We start from the raw sequence: 21,638 nt of genomic DNA, 5'->3' as shown, positions 1-21,638 counted from the left end.
GAATATTATTACTCTTGAAATGCCCGCATAATGGCTTAATAGATTAGGTAGGTATAGGAATAACTAGAGAACCGAAAATATTTTTCCCCAAAAAAATCCCTTTATAATAACAGTAGGTTAATTCGAACCACATTGATTGTCTAATACCAATTGTTTTATCCATAATTGTTCATAATCTGTTGTTTAATGAAAAAATGGAAGTGGTGGGAATCAGGTGCGCCAGATAGGATTTGTCTTATAGTTTTTGTACTTGCAAAGATTGTTTTAGATTTTATGAATCTGAAAAATGTCTCAACATTTTCTTTCAAAATGTTTTTGTGTCTACGGGCTAGGAGCTCTGCTTTATCGAACAGGATGTTGTTGGCGCAGTATCCATTCAGTTTTTACCCAAGACTATATCTCACACATCCTTGGTGTTCTATCACCATTCGGACTTGAGTAATCTTTCCATATCATGCAAAATGATTAAAAAATGTGATTCTTGAAGACTTTTGTCTGTTACGAAAAAAATGAAAACGTTACTATAGATACATACTTCTATCTTGTATTTTCTCTTTCCTCTTCTAGAGTATCTGAAATTCAATGACCTTATTCTTAATTTGCAGATATTATTTCTTAAGCTTTATCCGTCCTAAAGAAAGACCCGTCTATCAAATTTATTTGACATTATTTGGTTGCGTACCTCGCCAAACCATTTTCTTCTGGCCTAAAACCAGACGGTGGAACGCATGACTCATACCCGGTCACTGCCCTGGAGTGACAAGTTGGACCGGGTTATATGGGAGTTCCTCTAGGCTTACCAATATATTAAACCGAAACTGCCTCACAGTTGACCCATGTGGGTGGCTACTGCTACTGCATTAAATTTGGGGATATGGCGCTCGCCAACCGGACAGCCGTTATTGGGCACGAGGACCCGGCGAAAAAAACATATAGTGAAACTAACTATAGATTCGCGAACTTGAGTTAACACACGACAGGATGTGGTCGTATGGAGACAAAAATTATGACTGCAGCGACGAATAAACCTAAGATAATGAATAATGTATTCAGCCTAGAATAGGGGAGGTTAGCGACGACGCGGTGCTAAGCTCCCAGCATGACCACCAGCTGAGTTGTTTGAGAAAGGATTGTAATATGAAATGCTAGGTTTCTGGAGTTTCCCTGTGAATTTGATTATTTCTGACAAACCAAGGAATTTTAAGATTATCCTGAGGAGCTTATTTTGAAAAACTTGAAGCCGTTTCACCTGGTTGGGTGTAACAAACTTGAGGTAGACATTAGATCCTTAGAGGAGAACAAATCGAATTAACATCTTATAAAAGAAGCATTTGATGGAGATGGGAAGTCTGCTAGAAGGGCAGATCAGAGAAAATAGCAACCAAACCGTCGGTCGAAGTGGAGACCTAGGTACATGACGTTATCCAGCCATAAAATTGTTGCGATGTCGATCTTAAGTTGCGAGCCACGAAGTGCGTAACGCTTCTTATGGAAAATGATGGCCTGAGTTGTCAGGATCCATTAAATTTTGCGACATCAGTCAAGTGTGTAGATTAAATCGCTAACTACCACCCGACCACATAGGATCGTTTTTAGAATAACAGAATAAATATCATACTAGTTAATAATTTTGTACAGGGGATAACTTATTGAAGCGATTTTTTACATTGTTATTATATATCATAATTATCATCGAATACTTATTGCCATTGGGCAGATTGTGGAATGCTAATACAATATTAATAAAAAAAATATTTAGTTTCAGATATGATAATGCCTCTGCAAATTGAGGGCCGGGCAGATAAGTATCCATACTACCTATATCCAAACTTGCCCAATGATTTGTAATGAACATGTACAGTATTAAATATCACAAAGATATACTAAATATGTAATGAGAATGTAGATAATAATGTTCTAGAGAACGCAGAGTATTTTCCTTTCTTTTTGTTTTCAAAGACAAGTAAAAAACATAGCTAAAATCAGTCAGCTTAAATAGTCCAGCTTATTAGCCAAATTTAACCCCCTGTGATTTCCGACACTTCTCATATCTCAAACCATTATTTCGTAGAAAACAACTTCAATCCAACGAAGAAGTAATAGCTACCCGTAGTAAGTTTAAGAATCATTGGAATAAATAAATTAATGTTGAAGATAATTATATTGAATAACAATTTTTACAACTAAAACTAATCTTTTTTATTAACGGGGACTTGCTGAACAATCTACAATTCTTTTTATAATTCACGTATTTCTCTATAATAAAAATAATTACAGTTTTGTATGATCATTTTAAGGCCGAGGAAAGGTAGTTTTGATTTAACCATTAACCATTAGCCACCGTTAAATAAGTAATAATTATTCAGTGAAGCTATAATATAGCAAATTAGAAGCGTCTAAAGAACATTACATAGATTAGGTAGATATAAAGAACTAAATCCAACTTTATTACACCTTGAAAACTGAGATACTAGAAAATTACGAAATATTAGAAATCAAAATTATTATATATTAGAATTATAGAAATTTAAAAAAGGGAAAATGCAGCGCAAGTTCATCGAAAATTGTGTGTTGTTTATGATGAACTTAAATGAACGCCAGTACAAAACAGTCGAATCAGATGATAGTCAAAAAATAGTCGAATGAAAATAATAATTACTAATTATTTCAGTCCAATGAACACTTCGGATACTTTTTCCTTCTTTCCGGTATTAATTTTGAGAGAGTAAAGGGTAATGTTCATTTTAAATGTTTAAATTTCACTTGCCAATTAGTGGAAGTGCTTAATTAAATTTATATATTTCCATATAAGTCTATATAAGCATAAATTAGGTACATTATTTTCAAGGGCACAGCTAGGACGGCAAACCCAGAACCAGAACGTTAAAAACTAATTAGTATAAAATTACTAATGAAATTTCTATTTGAATGAAGAAGTCACAACTAAAATTGGTAACAAAAAAAACACTCAAACGATCAAGAAACAGTCAATAGTAAGAAGTAGTCAATTACTAAACAGTGGATAGTTCCCAATGTTAGTTAAGATGAACAGTTTTGAACCATTTTCATAAAACTGCATACGAAAAGATACTAGATAATTGACTGAGTTGCCATTGTTCCCAAAGATATAAAACAATAATAATAAATTGGGGGGATTAAAAAAAGAGACGCTGTAAGCTTATTGTCTTTTGATTCTCTTAATTAGGGAAAACTCTCTTAATTCTAAAAAAAAAGCTTGTAAAAATCAATTTTTACTGTGATGGTTTTTTAAAAAAAGTGATAAAAAGCGATTTACTAATGTTCAAAAGGTATAAGAGTAAATTTGCTTTTAAATGCATGAAAAAACTGAAATCACTGCCCAACCCACTATTTTACATTTTTTTCAGCAGCTTGACATAGTACCAATGGTAGTGAAGAATGAATCAATACTATTTGCACTTGCTTGACACATACACTTCCAGCATCATTAATTCTTCTTCATTCAATGCCCGATCGTTCTTAATCAATCATGCCATCGAATAAGATACAATTAGCTATCGGCTCCAATGTTATTAGGCTCTAGAGAAAAAAATATTAGTCGTGATTATATTCGACAGACCAACCAGTGGTACCGCTTGATGTACGAGCGGAGCAGTCCGGCATCGCTATTATTCCCACCATGGCAATTTAACATTTGACGTGTAAAATAAATCGAAAAATTGCCTATACAATTAAATAACAACGACGATTTTAGATCGTACACGGCAATCTTTTTCTTGCAGTGTTAAATGCTTGTAACGTTTAGATAGTTCTTGTACTGTTATCTTTACATAATCTGTGTGTGTGTTTTTATCTGCTAACATTTTATCTTAACACGGTAAATAATTTTTATGAACTTGTTGCGTACCTCAAATATGCTGGTGGTTCTTTCAGCAATTGCTGGCGCCTTGATGATGCGGGCAAACGGTTTAAGCACTCGCTTCACTTCCAAAACCATTGTAAATAATTTAGAAGCACTAGTTTAAAATCTGACAGCCAATATTCATAATAGTTTTCTCAAAATATTGTTAATTTCTCTATTAATAATGGGCTTCATGGGTTCCTAATTAGTATACCACTTATTAAGCAGCAAACCAAGCAAAATTAACTCACCATTACTAAGCTGTGAAGTTCAGCATACCCTAAAGTGCATGGTTAAATTATCAACTTGTCATTTGCGTATGCTCTAATTTTCTACATGTCATTTAGCCATCAACATGACCCTGAAGCGGACTATTCACAGCCATAAAGTATTGCGGTGTATATGGTGGCAACCAAATGAAACTGTTACTGCAGATGTTTACCGACGTCAATTAAATAAATTGAATGACGTATTGTTGCAAAAAAAAACCAGCATTAGCGAATAGCGGAAACAAAATCATCCCTCAATGAAGAAACAAACCTCGTTCTTTCGATATGGTATCGTATGTTACCAAAAAAAATAGGAAACATTTGTAGAAACTGATGAAAAATATTTCATTAATATATATTGTATCAACTTCTCTAAATAAAAGCGTTTTAAACGTAAATAAACGGCCAGAGAACATGCAAGCACCTAATAATTCATCCGATGATTAGACCAAACGCTAAACAGTAGTAAAGTCTAATTAGTACAGAATTCAAAAGGACGACATGACTAAACATTCCAAACAAAAAAAAACACAAATATTTTTCTCCTATAGTGACCTATTGAATCAGATTGTTATTGTTCAAAAAAATTCTATAGATAGGAATCTTCAAAAAAACGTTTAATTTATTACCTTTATTTACTATGAACAGTCTCTTCAATATATTATAAATTAATGATTAAATTGAATTTAATAGGTTAATTAGAATTTTAATTATTTTTTACCGAAACCTTTTATTAGCAGGAAATTGCCTATGTGACGGGCCTAAAAGTACGACGTCTTAATATTACCGAGACCTAACACAGGAGTGTTTAAGAATTTTAATTAAATATTTTATTATTTTAATGTACGTGGAAATTAAATGTTTTCTGTTTTCTGATTGATTGATCTTATTTTCTATTGCCTAATAAAAAGTTTTAATTACATTTTATATTCATTATTGATGATGATAGAAAACTGTAATTGCAATATACGCCTAACTAGCAATTTTATTGGGCTTTCAATGATGCCATAAGGAGGCATAATGACAAGAGGCATAATTTTGAAGAAGTTCAGCTGTGATTTATTTACTTTTATCATGGCGGATTGGTATAATTCCTAGTTTTATTTTATCAAGTAATCATTATTAATCTCGCCTTAAATATGAAATTAAATTGATTTTTCTAAATCTATTAATTCCATCTTATTTGTTGAATGATTATTGGCTACTGTCATCAGGCCTACGTAAATTACAATTTCTCAGATGAGAACAATATGGATAAAAATATTATTTTAATACAATTTAAAAAAAAAGTGGCAACTTTTAGATTCGACACATACAATACTGGCAATTTGTATTACAAATTTTGCCAATATTTAGCTAATTCACCAAAAACTCGTTGAAATATTTATTGACCAAAATTATTATACTTATAATAAGATTAGACGAAATGTCTCAAGAAATAAAAATCAATCTAATATTAGAATCACCAAAGAGCATCTGCCCATATATGAAGTGGAAGACGAATCAAGATCTATTCGAGATCAAATTTATAAAAGGTATAGAAACAGTAGGCACACAATTTTTTCGATATGAACATAACTAAATACAGTTATATCAGAGGAAACTATTGGTCTAGAAGTGAAGTCTTTTTCCAACGTATTACACTTTATATTCAACAATAATAAGGAATAATACTCTCACTCCGTATAACAAAATCTTGAGATGAATTTCGATACGATACTCCGTTGGAAAGAGCACATTAAATACAACAGAAAACAATTGGATTCAATGTGTAAAGAAATGTATTGGTTAATTGAAAGAAAATCTTAGTTATATATCTAGGAAATAAGTTGCTATTGTATAAGTAAATTATAAAGCGATATGAAGCTGAGGAATCTAATTATAGGGATTTTCTGTGAAAAATAATATAAATAAAATGCAAAGTATCCATCCAAAGTACCATAATCAAGTATTGCAACTCTTGGATGTAATGTATCACTCAAGCAGGACACAGATTCAAAACAATAAACAATTTTGATCTTGTGAAGTGAAGTATATTTAACAGATAAAAATAATCATAATTAACAAATGCACATTATTAGTGCAGATTAAAATTAAACTGTAGGTGAGTGGGCAACGACTAGTGCCATATATTAATTAATAAGTATTTGGAGGAAAAGCGATCAATTATAACCAACCGACAAGAAATAAAATATCTATTTTCTTGATTTGTATGAAACAAATTTTTTATTGATATTGTAAAATTTAGGATTAACACATTACATATGAAATTTGTAATTAACACATGACTTAATGATGTATATATATCACGCCAGTTGGCATATCCATATGATTTCAAGCAGTACTAATTTTAAATCGATACCTGTCAAAAATTCATGTCATTTCAACTATTAATCAACTTCTCAAGTAACAAGTAATAGTGATTTTGGGGAAACAACTTTTATTCTTTTCAAATGTACGATCGATTGTTGATTAAACAATGTTTTTGACGGAGAGAAATACTGTACATAATAAATGTTTTACCGTAAAGACAAATATTAGATCGATAAGCGTTATGGAGATCCTGCAATAGAAAAGTGTCTATTGTTGATTGTCACGTTAAATTTAAACTCAACTGTACAAATACCGATGATGCTGAATGATCTTCCAAAATATGCAGTTCACAAAAATATTTTTAACAAAAAAATTGAACCGACTTCAAAAAATTAATAAGAAATTCACTAAAAATTAAGAAATAATCAAATTTAGATTTTTAACATTAAAAAAAACATTTTAAAATAAAATATGAACATAATAATCGTTGTAATAACTAAATAAAAATAAACAGAAACCTTATTTAATCTATCTGCTACAATTATTTTATATTCTAATACACAGTTTAGCTTAATACCTATCTATTATCTATTTACAATATTATTTTAACTACTACCAACTGATCACTTTGAAGTCGGTTTGGAACCCAAATATTTATATTAATTTAAATTTGATTTGTAAGTATTTTGATTTTTTGTATATGTCACAAAATTATATTACTATTTCTACATGGTGCAGCTCATATGCTCATGGAATAAAGAAACATTGGAATTAAGAAGCTCTATATGCTATAGTTTGTGCTTAAATAGCAAACTGAACGACTTCCGATCAGTCACATCTGCTCAGCAATAACATTGTACACAAATATCTGATTATCATAGATAAAAAATATGTGAAAACATTGAAAGTACCTTTGAAATTTGAGCGTTTTTCCTGATTTTCCCCCTTTCCCCCAACAGATCTTGATTTGGTTCCAATGGGACCCCCTCGGAAGTGTACTCTTTCGAATAAAAAAATTGACGACAAACATATACATATATATATATATATATATATATATATATATATATATATATATATATATATATATATATATATATAGATATATATAGATATATATAGATATATATATATATATATATATATATATATAGATATATATAGATATATATATATATATATATATATATATATATATGATATATATAGATATATATATATATATATATATATATATAGATATATATATATATATATATATATATATATAGATATATATATATATATATATATATATATATATATATATATATATATATAGCCGAACATAGAACCTCCTCCTTTTTCGAAGTTGTTTAAAAATAGTGTGGAGTAAGAGAGCTGACACCTTAAATTATCAAAAGGTATTGTGTTTATAGTTTTAAACGGAAATCTGACAGTGTACAAGTTACTCGCCGCATTTATTCAGGCCTAATTAAGAATAAGATTATTTAGAACGGTTCCAGCTTTTTTAAATAACACGAGCAAAATAAAAGCTAATTCTTATATTCTACTAGATACCTGAATAGAGTAATATCATCGGCTTATTGGGCAGCAGTTGACGAAGGCCATCAAAAGATATAACAGACAAATTTGCAGGAACGTTGGGAATATCGTATTTACTCTTGACGGAGAATATACTGGCTAATAAAGCCTACTTTTTAAAAAAAATTTCTTAATTAGTTCTTTCTATATTTTATTTACTCAAACTTTTTTCAACTAAGTAGTACTTATAAGTAAGGAAAATATCAATTTTAAACAACATTTATTACCTCTATATATTATCAAAAATTTATTTTATTTTGTTATTAAATTTCCGGTTACTAATAAAAAAATAAACAACTTAATTATTTTATTATAATAGCTATAAAAGCCACACACACTTTACCTATCCAATTAACATTATTTTAATTAATCTCTATTAAAATTGTTCTCTTTCTGAATGATATTAGAATGTAAATTGTTTAAATGCATTTTAGCGCCATATTTTCTTTTAATTATAGTTTAAATACACTGCAGGTTACAGATTATAAATTAGTTTAGTTCTCGTACTAAACCTAATTAAATAACTATTTTACTTTTATAGTTTTAATTAAAAGCAAAGTGTTGTACTGTTGTAATCGATTTTAATTTTATTATTTTATTTTTAAACATTATTTATATGTGGTGATTTTAATTCGGGGGAGAACTATTCGATAAGATTCAAATAAAATAAAAAATTCATCAGTCCAGGAGTTATAGACAATCATTGAAAATATTGAAGTGATTCGATAAAATAGAGAAATAAATACTAGGTTCAACAGTTTATAAATATGCGAAATCTTGTTTCAATAATGGGGCTCTATTCATTGTAATTCTTATCATATCTGTGTTAAGAATAAAAAAACTAAGAGAATACATATGAATATCTAGCCCTTTAAATAAAACACGCCAACGCACGTCACTTACAGCGGACTATTTTACCGTAGTTAAAAAGAGATATAATAGGTCTACAAAATCGGATTTGTTTTGATACCGGCCGACACTGTTGTCAAATGTCTACAAAATTATTCAAATGTCTACAAAATTATTCAAAACATTAGTAATAGTAATTAGAGGTTAGAAATCGACAATCGTTGTAAACTAAAATTCTAAGTTAATGAGTTCTAAAGTTCTAAGTGCTGATGTCATCAATTTTGATGACAGGCATAGACTATGTAGTAGTAAGTATTGAGCTGAAGTTCGGAATTGGCAATACTGGAACTTAAGAGTGTGAATTTCCACCTATTATAAATCCTATATAACGAGAATAGCAGTGGAAAACAAATTCTCCAGTAATTTGATAATGAAGTATTTAAGACAATGACAGATAATGCCTTATTGAAAATGTGTAGCAAAATAGTTGTAGACATATAGTTTATAATGGTATACTGTTAAAGAAGCTATCTGACTCAGAGACGAATAACAGAAGTCGTAGACCAAATAGAACCGCGTTGTTGCAGGCTGTCTCATAAATAATAAAAAAACACACGGAAAAGGTAACTAAAAGTCAACTAAAGAGTGTGATTAATGCCTCTATAAAGTGTGTAGAAATGAAAAGAAGCCTAACGTTTGGAGAGAATATAAAAAAACTAATATGCTCATTGCTACTATTGAATCTTGCAACTGCAGCAAGAATTGAGGGAAATAAGGAAGGAACGAAATTATATATAAACAAGAATATAAAGAAAATTTGAAAAAGATCAGAGAAGAAAATAAAAAACTGAATATTAAGAATAATAAAATTGAAAGTGAAACGAATCGAATTAAAAGTTTAATTGATAACGTGGATAGAGGAAAAAGGGAAAAAAGGAAATGTAATGTAAAAAGAAATTAATAATGAATTAAAGAAAACGTAGATACTTTCATAAAACATAAATTGGACAGAGAAGTACCTCTAAAAATGGGAACGAAATTTTAGAGAAAAAAAAGGAGAAATAGAAAATAAGAGATTTTTAAAATAAAAACATCAATTAATAATTAACCTCTATAAACCAATAACTAATTATAAAAAACAAGACTAAACTAAGCAAATCAAGAGAAACATGTATGAAGAATAAATGAGGATATGACAAAAGATGATAGACTAATTCAGGAAAAAGAGGGGGTAGTTCTAGTAAATCTAATATAACCAATTGAACGGTTTCAAAACAAACTGTTAAGTGCTATAGTCGATGCTCCATACTAACATTATAATAAAGCGAAAAGTTCTGTAGAGCCCATAACGAGTGTAATTCAAAGTATTAGTGTTAAGTACTTCGATAGAGCGTCCCTACATACTAATGGACTGCCTATTAGCTAAATGTGAATGATAACAATGAAATGCGTACACTGAAACCTTTACTACGATTCGATCTGATTATTCTACCTATATAGAGTTTAAAGCAAGATTTAGAATAATATATTTTACTCAGGGTATCACTTCTACATATCATACATATCTCCTTTTAGCAACTATGGGTTTATCTGGACTGGGCCTAAAGTTTAACGTAGGCTCCGAACCACGGTCCTCAGCATTAAGCCTATCGACTGGCGAGTGACCAACTTTGAAATCACCCCAGAAGACTTCCTGGTCCATGGTCTTAGCCAGCCTGGTTACTGCCCTAATTGGGATCATTTTACACTCTTGCTTAGAACATTCACAAATTTTAAACAATCACAATCAGTAGGATTCGAACCCTCGGCTATCACAAGAGTAGGAGGACCGTCCGATCGTCTTTACCACTGCGCCACCAAGCCGGCTATATATTACTTTTTGAAATACTTATTGTCCACTTGGCCGCTAAGGATAATACAAAAAATGATTTTGAAGGTCTATACTAACAAGCGCACAACCGCTGGTATATTAGAGGGTCCGTGAATAAAATTCATCGACATAACAGTGGAAAATGAAAAATTTCGACAAAAATGATTATGTATCAGCAAAGCCTTGCAGGCTACTTGACCGTTGTGCCATTCCATATACATAACCTTATCCTATATACTGTATAATATTATTAAAAAATTACAACTTAAAAAAATTACCATCTGTTTTTTATACCTAATTCAAATATTGCGCAAACCTAGGATACCCTATATTTTTGAGCTGTAGGCATCTAATTATTTTTCCATTAGAACCACCGAATTTCGGTTATTTTTTTATTGTCGGTACTATATATACGAATATATGTATAAAAATCGAGTTCATTCTAACGGTAACTCAATTGCCTTTTGTAGTGAAAATATACGACCAAGAAAAATCGATCCTTCACAGTTCGAATGTCGTTTGTTTCAGCGATTCCGGGTGCGTACGATGTTAAAGGTGCAATCCTGCGGTAGACCCCGGCTGACTTTGATTTATTGTCTTTTTTCTATTTCTGAAAATATAAACATTTAATAGGCGGCAGGTGGCTAGATGTTTTATGTTCAATATGTTCAATTTATGCTATAATAAAACACAATCTCTTTAAGAATAATGAGCAACTTAACTTTATATGTTCCTATGTAACTTCCACGTGTTCTTCTTTTTCTGTTCTCTCATACCTGAAAACAAATATTAAAGTAAGAAACCTTAGAATATCCTTAAAATCAATTGACGACTAGGATAGATTTTAATTAATTAGTCTGTCGAGAGATTAACATTCAGTCTCTAAAATCTAAAATCTAGCAGCTAAAAGCGAAACATTATCATGATGTAACTTGAAGGTTTTCTCATACACTTAACTTCTCCAAATTTAAATTAAATTAACACGTTTTTGTATCTACAGCTCTTCCCAAAACTAGAGTATACTCACTCGTTAAAATTGCTTGATAACACTCAGCTAACAATCGATGACAAGTAGGAAATGTAATCACGAGCAGAAGTTGTAAGTTCGAAAATTCGCGAAGCAACGGCAATTGGACATCAGTTTCGCAGGAAAGCTTAAAACGATGAAAAGATAAAAACGATAAAAATACTCAGCGTAAACGCAACGCAACATTAAAAAGGTTGTTTCTTTACAATCACTAAATTATTACTATTTAATTAAAATCTAGTTAATACCTAAGAAAAGGTCATCCACCCATTATCTGTTTAAAAGACTAAATGTGAATTATTAGAAACGGCATCTTATAAATATCCAAACTCAACATCAGTTGATACCAGCTAATAATATATTATAATCAGACTGTGAAAATTAACCTCTTGTTCTCCCACATTTATGGAAATATATCTATCTCTTTGGGAGTTTGTCAATCTCTAGATAGAATAATCCTAAATAAATAGATAGCAAACAACATATACATACTACGATATTACTGATATACTAATTACATCATCGAAAGTTAATACATATGGAAGAGCACCTGGTTATTCAATCATTAACCTAATAATTAATCTTAACATTTTTATAAAGGTACATGTTAAAATTACGGTGTTGTTACTGACATCTAGGAATAAAGTAAATCACACAAACCCAAGTTTAATGTTTAATGCAATTAATACAATTAAAAAATCCAAACTATCTTGGACTAGTATCCAAGCTTTAACAAATTGATTTAGTGTTCATCAAAATATATTATTATTTCATAATATATTTTTTTACTCTTTATGATTAGCATTAAGTATTTCTTATGTCTATATTATATATACATGGCTTGTAGAAAATCACTTCATTAAGCGATATCCTGTATAAAATATTATCTTAATTAATTAGTCTTATTCTAAAGTCAATATATGTCCAATAATCAGATCAGGTGGTGTTAAACGTTTTAGTCTACGCATTTCACTATCACGTCGCATATTTAGCTGGTTAGAGAGTATGTTGGGATGCACTGACACTCTTTCGAAGTACTTCACACAAACAAGATGAATTACACTGGTTGTATCTTCAAGAGGAATATCGCGTTTTATCACTTTATTTGAAATATAGTACGGAGCATCAACAATGGCACGCAACACTTTATTTTCGAACCGTTGAATGATGGATATATTAGATTTTCTAGCGGTACCCCATAGTTGAATTCCATATGCCCAAATGGGCTTGAGTATAGACTCATACAGCAATACCTTTTTATCTAAGGATAACTTAGATTTGCGCCCAATGAGCCAATACATTTGATATAATTTTAGTCCTAGTTGTTTCCGTTTAGAGAGTATGTGCTTCTTCCAGGTTAGGCGTCGATCTAAATGCATACCAAGATATTTAACATGCTCTGCTTGGGGGAGTTGACGATGATTGATATTTAGTGGTGGACATGTTCTTCTACGCAGGGTAAACGTTACATGGGTGAATTTTATTTCATTAGCTTTAATGCGCCATGTCTTCAACCAGAATTGTATTTGATCCAGGTGGGTTTGTAAGCTTATTGATGCTGTGATTGGATCTTCATGGGATGCTAAGATTACTGTGTTGTCTGCGTATATTGCCCCAGTAGTTATTTTTGTGGTGGGCAGATCGTGTTGATACTATATACACGATATAATAACGTATACAGCAGATACAGTACTGGACCCAGTACACCACCTTGCGGAACTCCTGAATATATGAATATATATAAATGCATTTAAAATATACACTATCCTGTTCCATTTCGGTTCATTCAATTCAATGAAATTCTATTTATTAGTTAGATTATATAGTTACATTTCTATTTTCTCAGCATACTAGACAATCAGTTTCAGATACGATATTACTAAAATTCGTAGATCTAAATGTTACTTAAAATTTTCCCAGCACTAATGTCAACATTTGAAGCTCAATTTACTAGTATTACTTTATTTACCAATTTGTCATGGATGAAAAATAGTATTCAAACATGCTGCCTGCTAATTCGATAAATGAAACAATGATTGCAAGATGTAATTAAAATGAGGAATCAATAAATCAAGCAAATAGACAGACTAATTTTGTTAATGGTTCTTGAATCATTTGCATTCATACACTTTCAACATCCTGTCAATATTAATATAAACAAATATAAACAGGTTGATTTATTCTTAGGGGCAGGCAATTTCATTTATTTTTCAATTTATAATTCTCAAAGTAATGATAATAATTAAAATAAACACATGCATGAAATTAAAAATATGAAATTAAAAAAGCTATGAAATAATCGTTCAGAATTACTCAGATAGACTGTTCAGTTTGTTAGTGTACTAGATGTTTTTTGCTAATGTTTTATATAGTGAAGAGAATAATTTATATAGCATTAGATGGAGGTTACAGGATGACCAGGTTGTTTTTATGGAAATGTCATAAGAAGTAATTCTTTGTCAGCTGGTAAACAAGGATTGAATGATAAGATTACAAGAGATGTGATTGAAAATGACATTTCGAAACGTTTCAAAATCCCAGTCTCATTGTTTATGATAAAAAAGAATAGTTTTCTGTAACATATCTTGGGATAACTGGGGATAGGATTAGCTAGATGTAATGTATTACGAATTGAAAAAACTGTTACTGCAGATATCGACCGACACCAATTAAGCAAATTGAACAACGTATTGTTGTAAAAAGAACCAGCATTAACGAACTAAAACTCATCCTTTTGCAACAACACTCGGCAACGCGATGCAAGAGTTGTAAAGTTCTGTCAAAACCAGCGTACTCCCAGACATAGCTCATTCTGATTGTTCAGATCGATGAAGCATATGTTGGCTGATACGCGCTTTGAAAGTGCTAAGAAGTGCAAAATGATAGGATCTGTACAAAACTAACACCATTATTTTGACTCGGTATCGCCATGTTGTCAAAGAGATGGGAAAATGTAAAAAATGATAGAAAAACTTTCCTTTAACATATATTGTACCAATATGTTTTCTCAATAAATGCCTTTTTAAAGTTAAAAAATGAGGAGCCTATAACAACCCATCATCTTATTGCATTTTTTATTTTATTCTTCAAAATTAGCTCGACGAGAAGATAATATCGCAATAATTAACAGGAAAAAAAATATAAACAAATATTACACGACTGCACTTAATGTATTTCTTATTGCTTTACGTTATTGCACCAGAGACACATATTATAGCATGTTTACATTCAAATTATTTCCTAACGCATATTGTAACGAAATATAATTCATACAAATCAAATTCGAGATTCTCTAACGACCAATGGCGAAACACAACAAGAGTTATTTGGCTTTGACTGATTGAGTAATGTTAAGGCATGGTTCATTACCGACATCTTCCTCATAATTAACAATAAAACAGAAGGCTTTGACAATAATAAAACAGTTGCTTCACGAAGGAAAATTAGAAAAAAACAACTTTAATAATACTGTACGTTCTTTGTCTGAGCATGCTATAATTTTATGATGCTCTCCGATTGCTTTTAGTTTTAACCTATTTAAATCGTGTTTCGTATTATTTAAACTGTCAGAAAAAAATATATTTCCTTGTCATTTTTTTAGATTGCTCAAGTATTTAAATATAGTTCCGTTACTATAATTATTTAATGATATTGTTATATTTTATTTGTTATCATATTTTCTCAATGTCCTTTTTGATTGATCTAGGGCGTGCCAGTTTTCTAAAAAGTATATTGATAATTTTTAGCTATTAATTAAATAATAGAAGACATAATATTATTAAATAGTATTAAAATTAATAATATCAAAAATATAAATTAAATTACGACTTTTCAAGCTGAATTAGTCATTAGATAAACTATGTCTAAACAAGTTATTAGCGATGTTCTTTTATATAAAAAAACTCATAGATGTATATAGAATATATAATATTATCAATACAAAAATCTAAAAAATATAAAAATATTATCAAGATAGTAAAAACTATTCAAAAAGTTTTGGAATCGTATTTCTAATAACTATAATTTTATTATATCGCCTGATAATATTTCTAGTACATTTAATACGAACTCATTCCTTATTCCAATAAATATTATTTTCATACTAACCCAATTTGATCGTCACTCAGCTCAGTAATTATGTTACCTCAGGATATACAATGAACTTTCAGTGTCTCAAACAGTTTTTGGAAGTAAAATATTTCAATTAGTTTTATTTCATTAAAGAACCAATTACGAAATTAAACTGTTAAACTGTTGTTTATTAATATTTAATTTTTATAAATAAATATTTAATTTTTCACAAATTTAAGAAATCTGGTTAAAATAGATCATTATAGATCATGATCATGATCATAGATCAAATGGAATTGTTCAAGTATTTCTGATTATATAGAAAAATAGAAGGTCAATCAACGATATTTGATAATAGATAAATAGATAGACTATAACATTCGGAAACTATATTCTCGAAGATGGTAAGTACGCCTTGATCTCTACGTAAGAAGAACTCAAAAAATTTAAAAATGATGTGATTATTAAGCACAAATATCTCCTCTAATCACCCTATAAGCATGTTACCTGTGATCTCTAAACTATTCAAAAAATTATACATTAAGATACTCAAAATAATCGCAAAGGAGACAATTATTATTCCAGACCAACAATTTGGCTTCCGTAATAAACACGAAAGAATAGAACAAATTCATAGATTAGTCAACCAAATTAACAAAAACTTAAAGGATAAAAAATATTGCTCCGCTGCATTTCTCGATATTTCTCAGGCCTTTGACAAGGTGTGGCACACTGGACTGTATGTTAATTTGAAAAAGCTTTTGCCCCATACGCACTTTCAACTGCTGAAACGGTACCTCACAGACAGACATTTTATTGTCAAACAGGGAGACGAATACACTGACCTACACTCAACAGATTCGGGTGTTCCGCAGGGCAGTGTTCTTGGCGTATACAGATGACCAACCGACCTCAAGAAACACTACTGTCGCAACATATACTGACGATACAGCGGTTTTATCATCACACGAGGATCCAATATCAGCCACAAGAAACCTCCAACTTCCTCTTAACAAAGCTGAATTGTGGTTGAAAACATGGCGTATCAAAGCAAATGAGACAAAATCTACCCATGTGACATTCACCCTTTGTAGAAGAACTTGTCCCTCAGTAATATTGAATAATAATCATAAACTTCCGCAAGCAGACAACGTCAAATATCTGTGAATGTATTTCGATGACTTTTGATATGGCAAAAACAGATAGTTACAAAACGCAAAAAGCTTGGGCTTAAACTAAACCAAATGTACTGGCTGATAAGGCGTAAATCCAAATTATCATTATATAACAAAGTATTGCTGTATAAGCCAATACTTAGTCACAGTTTCAATATATATGCTCTCGAACTATTAAAAATATGTGAGCTGAAAGTATTTCATATAAAAATAAACAATATAGAAAGTTCAAACAATATAGATAATAATCATCAATAATGTTCTGTCTATCATTGGATATACTTTCCACTCCTCATCACCTAAATCGCAAGAAAAATTAGATATAATATATAATTGATATAAGTGAAATGTCTTCATTTGGGACAGGAACTTCAACTAATGTATTTATTGAAGAAGTCGCCAAACAGAAACTACAAATTCAAAATTTAATTTCTGTTACCTCCTAATAAGCTCATATTAAGACTGTTAGCAAAATATGTATAGTTATTATGTGTAGATCAAGCAAACTTTAATTAAGATTCTCGTATATTTTCGCTTGCTCAAATCACCTCAATTTAAAAAACTGCAAAATATAAAAGGTAGAATCATCATTTCTATCACTCTGACCGTTGTGGACAAAAGATGTAAGAAAAAATATTAATATGTCGAAAAACCGAAAATAATTTCTTACAAGTATTATTTAAATTTTTTATCAATAATTAAATAATTAAATTTCTATCACGACCACCTACTAATAAACAATATTGTAATATTTCACCATTTAATTACAAAGCTAATTTTATAATTGATCCTTTTAACTACTTGTCCACCTTTCTCACGCATCTGCTGCTCAAAGATTAGCCTTTAGGAGTCCAGACATCGAGAAAGTGTTACAAAGGCATCATTTTTCAACTGAATAGGCTTTGTCACAACAGTTATGATGAACGTTTTATTTCATTATTTATATAATAAGATTTTTTTAGAAAGTTAATATATAAATATTAGTAATTAGAACTACTATTACAATAATACAAGAAAATACACCTATATAGAAATATAAAACTGTTATTCATCAGTTTCCTATCGCATTAATGAAATTATCAACTACTATTTTTTATGTAAACTGATTAACACCTTCCCTTATGCCATGGGAACAGTATTTTTTAAAAAGTCGTCATTTTACCCAAATTAATTTAATATCTCTCAAACATGAATGATTCATACTTACACATTCTAAATGTAAATACTGAAAGGTTCTATTGATTTGAACTAATTTCCCCATTTTTTCACAAAACCATAGTAAATCCGAATATTTTTTATCAACACTGACCATAATAAGGCCATCAATCATCATAATTCCTATTATTTCTAAAATTGTCAGCCTATTATTTAGGCATCGTTTTTTATTTATGAAACTACTTCAAAATTCTTTTTCGGAGTATTTTGCCTTTTGTTATTTGCGTATCTTATTTGGATTCACTTTCTTCATTATTTATTTCATTTATTTTTCAGTAAAACCCATAAAATCCTCAGTTTTTCTTGTTTTATTGCGTCAAATATTTGGATAATTTTGTTAATATATAGAGCGTTCCAAAAGTTAAAAGCCAATTAACTCATATTATTAATTAAGAAGATTTCATCGTAATCTGTGAACAATACATTTCATCTTTCTCATTTACACAAATTATCCTGTAAAACAGTTCAGATTAATCTACAATTCTTGTTCAATAATCCGTTTTATTTAAATACATCTTACCTATATCTATTTTTGTCAACCGTTAGTCATAAATATGAATAAATCAACAAAAAATTGTTGTTACAGAAGCTGCTCAAACAAGATGCTGACACCACCTCCGTAATCATCCTACCTGACATCAGCGGGAACACTATGTCGCTCATATTGGACTACATATACACCGGAAGAACCGTGCTATATCCCAACTCGGTCCAGGAATTCCTTTCCGTAACGCAGTTCCTGCAAATTCAAGTCGATCTCTCATCGGTGCACGAAATCGACGGTATCAAAAAGATAAACATACCTGACATGGCTTGCGTCAAGAAACTTGAGTGCTCGGATGTCAAGGAACCTCGGGTGGATCAAATTGAGCATGACTTTTCGGAAGCGAGGCTGAAAAAACCGAAATTACCGAGAAAGCTGCCGGACTTGTTACCGATACGAAGTAGACTGGCAAAAAGTACGAATAAAAAGTTGGGCAACTTTGTCGTGCCCAGCCCGTGGAAACCGAGGGAGGAGGGTCAGTTTCTTGGAGATCCTCGAATAATTCCTTTAGAGATCACTGAAAATGATGTAAGTATAATTATAATTATTATAAAACTTTAGTTTATCCTCCTATCCTCCTATTTATATGCATCCTATTACTGTAGTTGTTTTCTCAAAAGCTGTAAAATATAAGATATACTATTACTATTACCCCTATAAGATAGCTACTATTACCTCCTTGTTCGATGAGAATTATTTTTCCATTTTTTTTAGTTATTATCTTAAAGAATACCTTTTCTTCTGTATACTGGGTTCTTAACGAATGTTCGTATCCAACTGGCCCAAAAGATTGTATTAAAAGTTTCACCAATTTTAACATGATATAAAAAAACACTAATATTTTTTGATCATCGGAAGCTCTGTTACTGAAACACTTCTAATCAGATTATCCAATTTAAGCAAGTTCCCGTCATAGCTTTGTGATTAACCGATAAGAAGCCTTCTTTTTTATAGTACCCTTTAATGTACATCCAAATACGGTCTGTCCTTTCGTCAAAGTAAAACGTCCAAGAATGTCAGAATTCTCGGTCTGCACGGTAAATTTGTCCCGGATGTTTGTTTATAGAAATTTTCTTCGAACTGGAGATATATAGAGGAAATACGGTGCTTTACGAGAGAAAAAGGATTGTATATTTTTCTCATTGTCGCTCACAATTCTGATTCCATTCCTCAATATTTAGCAGTGATTTAGAATCAAGCTTGTCAGTTTTTGGATCTTCTTTTGTTAGTGACTTTGGTAGAAACAAATCTAATCTGGTTACATTTTATTCTCAAATGATTGATCCAATTTTTGGGCCTTATTAACTGCTAAGAACGTTGTTATCTAGAAAGGTAGCTATTGTAATTCCTCGGTAGGAACTCAGGTTCTCTTCCAACTTTTAACTAGTTTAGACTAGATAATGTATCCTATGACGTCATCTTACACTACTTTTACGACACTCCTGTTCGTAAACAACTATTTACTATTTCATTAACTGAAATATTAGGGGTTAGAAGGTATTCTGATCAGCGATATCTTTTATTAAAAATGCGAAGTATCATTACTATTAAACAATCTAACCCCATTATTAAATTGTAATGTTTTGACATTTCTCTACCTAAAACAACGATTTTCCATTAAGTAGTATTGAGTGTTATTCAGTATATTCATTAATCATGAAACGCTCAAAATTGCATTTTCAACACTCTTGTTGTTTAATTTCAAGAAATATGTTACCGAAGCCCATCAAACACTTTTAGAAACTGATGATGATGCTTCTCCGTCATATTCCAATTATCGGTTGCTATTAAGGATATAAAAATGATGACGGCCTAGAAGACCAAAAAGTTCGATGAAAATAAATTGCGATACTTGTTGGATTAAAACTCAGATCAAACTCTTAAATAACTTCCAAACATCTTATCAATTAATGAAACATGACCCATGACCATGTTCCATGTTCCATGACCTTTACAAGCAATAGGAAAGATCGTTTTCAACATCGCGGTTTTATTGCTTACCTTATGAGTTCAGAATTGCTATCTAACCCCGAATCAGAATATTCTTGAGCACAAAGTATTGGTGTGCATTTGGTGGGCTCAGCTTGGTACATCAACATGCAATCGTATTATTGCAAAAAAGATCAATAATAGCGAGTAGCAAACACAAACCATCCTTTTGCGTGATAACATGCACATGCAGATGACATGATCACATTGCTCACACAGTTTCAAAATGCGGTAAATTTCGTATCACCACGTTACCAGAAATATGAGAAAAAATCGCACAAAATTATAGATATTATACCAATGTTTCTTAATAAAGGTTTTTTTAAAGTGAAAAACTGATCAGAACACATGCAATAACCGAATGCAAACACAAAATTAAGTAGGTGACTTAAAACATCGTCAGAATAGACCGACGATAATGTTAAATCAAACATGTCTGCTTGAAATCCTAGTGTCCATTTACATGTTCTTCTCTCATTATGTAGCAAATTGTCGGTCGCGTACTTATGAACTGTTATTTCACTTAGAAATATCCATCGTCTGTTTGACCGAACCTAAATACCATTTTCGTGGGTAAATATTTGAGAATCTCCGAAATACATCCACGAATCATTTCCCTACTTTTGTGTCGGGTCCGAGAGCAAACACGTCGTATTTAGTTACCTGCGTTCAACAAATAGGACAACTCGGAGTTAATGAACGAAGTTTAGCCGCCAGGGAATGATAAATTTCGATGCTAAAATTGAAGCAGTAATACACCTGATTCAACAATGACATTAACAGCGAAATAACCATTAACATATAATTAACACATGTAACAAATATTTAAAGTTAGCTTAAATATTAATAAGC

The 21,638-nt window shown here is 30.8% G+C and overlaps 1 protein-coding gene across 1 annotated transcript in view; it reads left to right on the top strand.

The window, feature by feature from the left end:
• The window catches only part of LOC143202626 (uncharacterized), a 100,551-nt gene that overhangs the window by 67,794 nt on the left and 11,119 nt on the right, over positions 1 to 21,638 (top strand). The window contains exon 3 of the mRNA XM_076414281.1: positions 18,840 to 19,325. Within this exon, the coding sequence (XP_076270396.1) occupies positions 18,840 to 19,325 (486 nt within the window). The remainder of the gene's footprint in view (positions 1 to 18,839; positions 19,326 to 21,638) is intronic.

This window comes from Rhynchophorus ferrugineus, unplaced genomic scaffold (assembly GCF_030347505.1).
Source record: "Rhynchophorus ferrugineus isolate W39M unplaced genomic scaffold, kcgeb_rfMv2 rfM9, whole genome shotgun sequence".
In the NCBI taxonomy this organism is placed as follows: Eukaryota; Metazoa; Arthropoda; class Insecta; order Coleoptera; family Curculionidae; genus Rhynchophorus; species Rhynchophorus ferrugineus.
Note: the sequence above shows the minus strand (reverse complement) of the source record. Positions and strands in the feature narration are given on the sequence as shown.